Source organism: Pleuronectes platessa, chromosome 18, assembly GCF_947347685.1.
Source record: "Pleuronectes platessa chromosome 18, fPlePla1.1, whole genome shotgun sequence".
NCBI lineage: Eukaryota > Metazoa > Chordata > Actinopteri > Pleuronectiformes > Pleuronectidae > Pleuronectes > Pleuronectes platessa.
This window is the reverse complement of record NC_070643.1, coordinates 11,789,503-11,797,002: the sequence shown is the minus strand read 5'-3', so window position 1 is coordinate 11,797,002 and position 7,500 is coordinate 11,789,503. Positions and strand designations below refer to the sequence as shown.

At 44.1% G+C, this 7,500-nt stretch overlaps 1 protein-coding gene and 1 long non-coding RNA gene across 2 annotated transcripts in view; both read left to right on the top strand.

The window, feature by feature from the left end:
- The first annotated feature begins 1,805 nt into the window (after positions 1-1,805).
- twist1a (twist family bHLH transcription factor 1a) lies at positions 1,806-3,587 on the top strand. The gene is made up of 2 exons (XM_053447008.1): positions 1,806-2,554; positions 3,091-3,587. The coding sequence occupies exon 1, from the start codon at positions 1,970-1,972 to the stop codon at positions 2,525-2,527; it is 558 nt and encodes a 185-aa protein (XP_053302983.1). The 5' UTR covers positions 1,806-1,969; the 3' UTR covers positions 2,528-2,554; positions 3,091-3,587.
- A 1,848-nt stretch (positions 3,588-5,435) lies between these two features.
- The window catches only part of LOC128461200 (uncharacterized), an 8,503-nt gene continuing 6,438 nt past the window's right edge, over positions 5,436-7,500 (top strand). Inside the window, exon 1 of the long non-coding RNA XR_008342255.1 lies at positions 5,436-5,510. This is a non-coding gene — a long non-coding RNA (uncharacterized LOC128461200). The remainder of the gene's footprint in view (positions 5,511-7,500) is intronic.

Here is a 7,500-nt window from a genome sequence, read left to right as displayed (position 1 = left end):
ATTATCTAAATCTTATGCTGCAAATTTAAGAAAATACCTTAGACTTTTTTGACCTTTTGCAAAATGTAATATTATAATTTTATAAGAAGAGTTATCTGTATATCAGTGGCCACATATACAATTATTAAATTATTAGACTGAAACAAGCGGAGTATTCTTTCTCCAAACATTCAACATTCCATTATATATATATATCTGTATGTTGCTTAGAAATAAACGTATCTTATTGCAACGTATGTGTTCGTTGCACTCAAATACAGCAAGGACAAAAAACTGAGTTCATGCTCATTTTCCCTGAATATATACGATTACAATGGCCGATCATACAACTATCACATAGATCCATTTGTTTTGTTGTGTAAAAGGATGAGTAAAAAGCAAGAGGGAGGTGTGGATGTCAGGTGTGTTTCCAGCACCTTGGAGAGCGACACGGCCGCTCGCCTCACCTGATCCATCAGACACACAATGAACGTGCGTGTCTGTGTGTGCGTGTGTGTGTGTGTGTGTGTGTGTGTGTGTGTGTTTGTGTGTGAGAGAGAGAGTGTGTTTGTGTGAGACAGTATTTGCCACGAGAGAAAATCCTCCCCTTAAATGAGGAATATTTAAAAGCGTTATCAGATCAAAATGAAGTGCATTTGAAAATCTAGGGTTCGTGGCACACCGCTGGATATTGTCTTTGACACTGAGGTGTGAATTGAGTCAGTGATAAGAGGAGAGGGGTGCAGGGACAAGCGGGGTAACATGTCCCTGAGTGTTGAACCAGTTAGATTAGGGAGATTTAGGTCCGATAGGAGCTTGCGGTGGTGTCTCCTTTTAAACTGAGAGCTGCTGTTATCCTCATCCTGTTTGCGACATTCCCAGGCTTATTCTAACCACTTCCAGTTGTTCTTCTTTCAGCCACAGTTTTCTGCTATATAGACGTTATCACTGTGTAGGCCCTAGGGCTGGGTGGTCATGTGTTGAGTGTTTGGGCTCCATATGAACCCGCAACTCTTTCTCTCTCATCCCTCCCCCCTTCTCCATCTTTATCACCTCCAGTGTTTGCATTGCGCCCCGTCCGTCCACCGCCTTTCTGCGTCCCGCTGTGCGCACGGATCCGCCCTGAGAGCTCCCTGGGACGGCGACTCTTTTAAACCTGAGCCGCGGTGTTGAGATCCCTGCGTGAGTCAGACCCATTTAAGCGCATACCTCGACGCGGGGCTGCTGACAGGAAAATAAACACCTTCGGTCTGCGTATACGAGCGGAGGCCTCCCGCTGTGTCAACCTCCTGTGTTTCAGTAGGACTGATATTGTTCACCACTGCTCCCAAGCAGGGCCCAGACTAGAAAACAAGAAGCCCGACAACAGACATCAGGCCTTTTGGGGAATTTCTGGTCTCAGTGTCTCAAAAAAGCAAATTCAGTGAACATGGAGATGGTGTAATCTCTTATCCACGTTCGTTTTTACAGACATTCCTAAATATATCTGTTAAATTTACACTAAATACAAGACAACATAATGCATTTGAGGCAGTAATAAATAGGGGTGTGGTAGAGGGAAAGAATTCATCCCTAATTATTTCGGCCTTTGCACAAATCTACACCTACGATTCAATAACACCGCCCAGACTACACCCACTCTCCTCAATCCTGTGTAAAAGCGAGTCTGTCTTAACCTCTATTCCTAATATTATAGCTAGACCGCTCCTTCTTCCTAAGTATTATGTTACACTCTTCCACCCAATCACAGCGCTCCCCAAAATCCTCCTGCCTGCTCCTATAAGAGCCCCGATCGTCCCATTCTGGCAGCCACCTCTCTCTCTCTCCGTGGCGCACGAGATTTACCGTAACATCAGCCCACAGCCACTGAAGGCAGCGCTCCTCATTACCTGTCCTGTTTGTTGATGTTGTAACCAGCTCTGGGGATCCGGGTCAGGGGCTATAACGGTCCTCCAGTCCACAGACAAGGTTTTTTTAAAATACAAAGACAATGCGGGAAGAGGACTCCTCCCCGATGGACAGTGCGGGGAACAGCGAGGAGGAGACCGACCTTCATCTTCCGCGGAGAGGCGCGAGGAAGCGGCGGGCTGCACGGAGGAGCGTAGACGCGGAGGAGGAGGAGGGGGACGCGGAGAGCCAGAGCCCGGGCCGCGGTAAGAAGAGGTGCAGGAAGAGCTGTGAGGGCGGAGGAGGCAGTGCCGGGAGCGGTGGCAGCGAGGCCAGCAGCAGCCCCGAGGGCTCCTTCGAAGACCTCCATACGCAGCGCGTAATGGCCAACGTCCGCGAGCGGCAACGGACACAGTCTCTCAACGAGGCGTTCACCTCTCTACGGAAGATCATCCCCACTCTGCCGTCGGACAAACTCAGCAAGATCCAGACGCTGAAGCTCGCGGCCCGGTACATCGACTTCCTATGCCAAGTCCTGCAAAGCGACGAGCTGGACGCGCGGGGAACCAGCTGCAGCTACGTGGCGCACGAACGCCTGAGCTATGCGTTCTCGGTCTGGAGGATGGGGGGCGCGTGGTCCCTGTCTACTGCATCCCACTAGCAGAGCTGATGTGGATGGGACAGCAAGGTAGGGTTACCTGCTTTCAAGTCGTCCTTCATCTTGCGGGGAGACCAGCTGTGCCAAAATAGTCTCTCATGCGCATTTTACGCACAATACCCAGATGGAAAATCAATGCGATAGAAGATCATTCTGATGTTCTGGCAGATGTACCATTGCAATATTCGTATGGAATTCCCATAAACCACTCGAAAATGTATTAGGCCCGTTTTGTGTTTGTTTTGAAATAGATGTGGGCCTCCACAGAGTCTATCAACTCAAATTACACAATTTTGTTTAATAAGAACAACATGATTTCACCATCTACCTTAAAATTTGAATCTCACATATTAAAACCTAGTTGTTTTTTACAACTGGTGTAAAGTTGTGGTGGAAGGGTTACAGAGTAAATATGCTGTAAGTGTTGTGCCTAATTACATCCCTGTATTGTCACAATCAGGTTACATCCACGTACCTCCATAAGTGCATTAAGAAATACTTCTTTGCAGGATTTATTTCTATTGGTTGGATTTGTTTTCTTAATCAAATGTTTATTTGTCCAACAGATTATCCAGACTGAGGAACTGGTGGATCAGACCAACCCTTCAGATAGACTGACACAGGCCAACCACTGCAGCTGAGGCCCTGGCACTGCAGCCACTGTACTTCCGGCCTGAGGGGAGAGCAGGCTTCTCACACTTCCATTCGCATGGACTGTCATGTTTGCGAAGAAGCACTTAGGACAGACAGGATGGATATGAAGAAAGAAGAGAGACCACTGCGACTAGATGAATGTTGTAAAAAAACACACAAAATGAGCTCTGAGGAACTGCACTGTCTTGAAACATGAGTGAAAAATGACAATTCATTCCACATTCTTTGTGACAGTTCTTCAGAGCAGATGAAGTATTTTGTATTTATTTTTATACACAGGTTTAAAATTCCTTTTCCCCCCTTCTCAAATAAAAGTTATTTATTTTTTTTGTTATCAGAGAACGCTGAACGCTGAATGGATCTGCGCATTTTGAGTTTTGTAAATATTTGGTAATATCTTGAATAAAAAATAATGAAGGTATCATTTGTCTGGATTTTTATTAGACTTCATGGTTAAAAACCATCAGGTGAAAGGTGAGTGTAATCATTTGGCACAAAAGAAAACAAAAGATATTTTTGTAACAAACGTATTCCCCATCCCCTTAGTGCTTTAAGTCTACAGAGGGAGATTATTCTCATTTGTTGTTGCTGAATCCCCAGTCAACTAAACCACAGTGGAGGGGGACAAAAGAAAACATTTCATACCTGTGGCTTTATATTCTGTAGTGATTTCTTGAGCTAAGGGATCTGGGAAACCCATAATTAGTTGGTGGTCTGTTTGAACAGGGTGGACGTGGAGCTGTAGGAGGCACGTATGATATTCCCAGATGTCCAGCGAGCCACAGGTCAGCGTGGAAATCTCGTGCAGGTGCTACATCAGCTCCCTCAAGAGCTTTGACAGATAAAAGTGGTGGATGTGGGACGTAATGCAGACTGGTTATATAAACCTGCACTTCTGAGTGAAATAAGAACTAGTCACCTATATAAACAACATGTGAATAAAACTTAAAGTTGCAATGCCATGGAATGACACTAAACAATCTATAGGAAAATATATGGATGTTTAATCCAAAGCATGGGTTAGAAGTTCAATGCATTTGTTTTATATAACTTGTTATACTGTTCATCAAGTTCTTCCTACATAATCAAGATGATTTTAAAAATATATTATTTTAAAGTTAAGATCTACCACATTTTAATCCCTCTGAAGTGAACATATATTCACATTGTGCCCCAAACACTCACCTTTCCAAAGAAACACAATGAATTCCTGACTTAAACGAGAGTGTCGCTAGATCCAGATTTAAATTTGGATCTTCACCAAACCGTGCACATTCATACATATCAGGTCTCCAAAAAAAAATCTGTTAAGACCCATGAATTATTCGTTGAGAAATCGACAAAATTGGGCGCCCTATCTCGCAATGTTGAATAAAAAAATCCTGGATCCACCACTTGATTCAGATCTGCACCAGAATTGAACGGGTTCTACTCTGACCCATGCGGCATCTTTCCACCAAGCTTCATAATCTTTCCAGCAGTTCTTGTGTGATCCTGTTAACTATCAGACAAGCAAACAAATGCCACACTATAAGCACAACCTCCTTGGCAGAGGTAAAAATGGGACAAATAAACTTGTTAATCAGAGCACATAATAATAGTTCACACATCCATTCACTCTTTCTCTTTATTAGAGACCCATGGAGGGATTGGCAGATAATAACTAAAACACAGTGTACATTTCAAAGACATATCTGTGCTAAAAAACATCATCAGATGCATACAGGCATGGTAAGACTCGATTAGGTCGGGACTAGAGGACCAATATTATATTTACTTTCCTAATACACCTTCCCAATTCCTTAATTCCCTTAAATGTTATTAAATTACCACAATACCACTATAGTAATATCAGTTGGACCATCAGAGAGGATTCTGAGGTCAATACAGTGGCTCGGTATAGTGCGTTTCCATAGGGTTGTTGTGAGCTGGTTATACAGCAGCATTACTTAGATTTTGCATCACAGGTTGCGTGCGGAAGGTAAACCCATCAGCTCTGACCCGAGGCCCTCGCCAGCCACCGGGGGGAATCGATTCCCACCCTTAGATCACCGTGGCCATGTTATCTTAAACTTGAGGCTGTTGCTCTGACACAGAGGAATGTCACCTCTGAGGCTCTGAAACACACACACACAAACACACGCACACACAAATCCAGGTTGCACACACACACACACACACACACATGAGGGAGATTTCTCACGCCTACCAAACAGGGAAATACATTCCTGAGAGAGAGAAAGAGAGAGAAACAGAGAGAGAGAGAGAGAGAGAGAGAGAGAGAGAGGAACGAGGGCTCCTGCGACTCAGACCCCCTGTTTGATGTTTGAAGGTAATGGGATGACTGCTTGTTATCAGTGTGAAGGCATCTGGCTCTCTGGATTTCTATGATTTATAGACTCTTTGAGGATTGAAACTCACGCTCACACACACTCTGTCCTGATCATTAATCAGTTTATATCTGCTTGCTTTGGGTCCGTAGTCCTTAGACCAATCTACATGTCAAAGGTGCAGGCCTGTGTGTGCTTTAATAAGGCCAGGAGCTGTAAATCTTCATAGAAATTGATTTCTCCATCGTCGACGGTCGGCTCAGGTTGTGGTTTGTTTGGTTGTTTAAGTTGAATCGCTCCCGCAGAGCTCTACCTGTCTCGCTTTACTTCTTTCAGCTTTGTGTCTCCCTCACTCCAATCTATCTCTCTCTCTCTGCAGTTCCCTGGTTTATATTAACCCCCAACACTACAAAAAGACAAGGGGGGGGGGGAGAGTCAGACCCAGGTGCACACACACACACACGCACACACGGGGAGAGAGAGCAAGATAGACTAGATTTAAATGTCTGGTTTCTATTAGTGGTAATTATCTGTTTCATCTTAACCTGAAGCTGTTACCGATTGTGTGCGTGTACGCGTCTGTTCATTGTGATTGCGTTTACCTGTGTCTATGTGTGTGCGCTATGTTGGCTGCAATGGACTCATGCATCTCAAATGGAGAGAACCATGTATCAGAGAACAATCTTTCATAGGAAATTAAATATTGCTCCGAAAACATGACGTCAAGTGCAGATACTGATTTGGCTTGACTCGTCCACAGCAACAACTTTAAAACCTTAAACATTACCTTAAGAATATACATTACAAATTAAACAGATTTGAAACCATACAATAGGATGGACCAAATAAAAAAAAGGGGCAATGACCATATTTGAAATTATACAATAACAATAAACACAACAAAATACAACAAAATAACAAAATGCAAGGTGGTAACATCAAATTTCCACCATATTGTTCTATATAACAGTTTGCAATCAACAGACTGCATCTGTTTGAAACAACTGACCAAGAAATCCCCAAAATTTATAAGGCACTACTTAATGACTGGATCAACCCTCCAGTGACACACCTGAATGTATTTAGTCTCTCTGCACCGGAAAAAACTCTGTTTTGGCCTCGTTCTTTAAAGTCATCATATGAGGGGAAATGTGAAGTAACAAGGGAACTATTTCAAATGTTGCTTTTGATAGAGATAGTAGTTCTTTATAAAGACTCTGTAAAAGCAAGGAGGAAGTGAGTGCAGCCCAGTAACATAATGAGCACACACACTAACACACATGTTCCTTGAGGTCGGTGCCAACTGCAACCATCATTCTTGACCTGTGACCCCTCAAACTGACCCTGTCCGCCGACTACAGCGACCCCCAGCAGGACCACAAGCCACTGCATTCACCTCCACTGAATGACCACTTAATACCTCTCAGATGCACGGCCGGAGAAGTGCGGGGACAATTGGTGTGGATTGTTGGGGACAACAGCACAGGAAGAAGAAAGTCAGATTGCAGGGATGAGATTGAAATTTAAAGAAGCTGATAAAGCGGGGAAGGTTAGAGGACGGGTTGTGGAGAAACGGGGGCAGGAAGAGGGGACCAAACTTATAGGAATCCTCACAGCGCTGCTGCCCGGGGCTGTTTATCTTGCAGATTGAGTTAAGCACAAGCCTCTTATAACTCTCCACATACCAGACAATATCACAGTGGCCCCGCTTTACGAACATAAACATAGGCGCTTTATCAAAGACCGGCAGGGTTCATTCAAACACATAGGCTCTTTCTCCTAACTCAATTTACTGCACCCTATACAAAGTTCCCTTATTGAATTTAAGCTGTTTGGCTGTCTAATTCTGGCTGAAAATGGGGAACATTAGGGGGTCTACTGATGAATGTTAAAGGGGCTTTCTGCATGTTTACCTTTCAGAAACCACACTCGGCTCTTATCGTCCGTAGATCTGTGGTCTATCAGTACGGCAAAGCCCTGAAGGTCACGCAC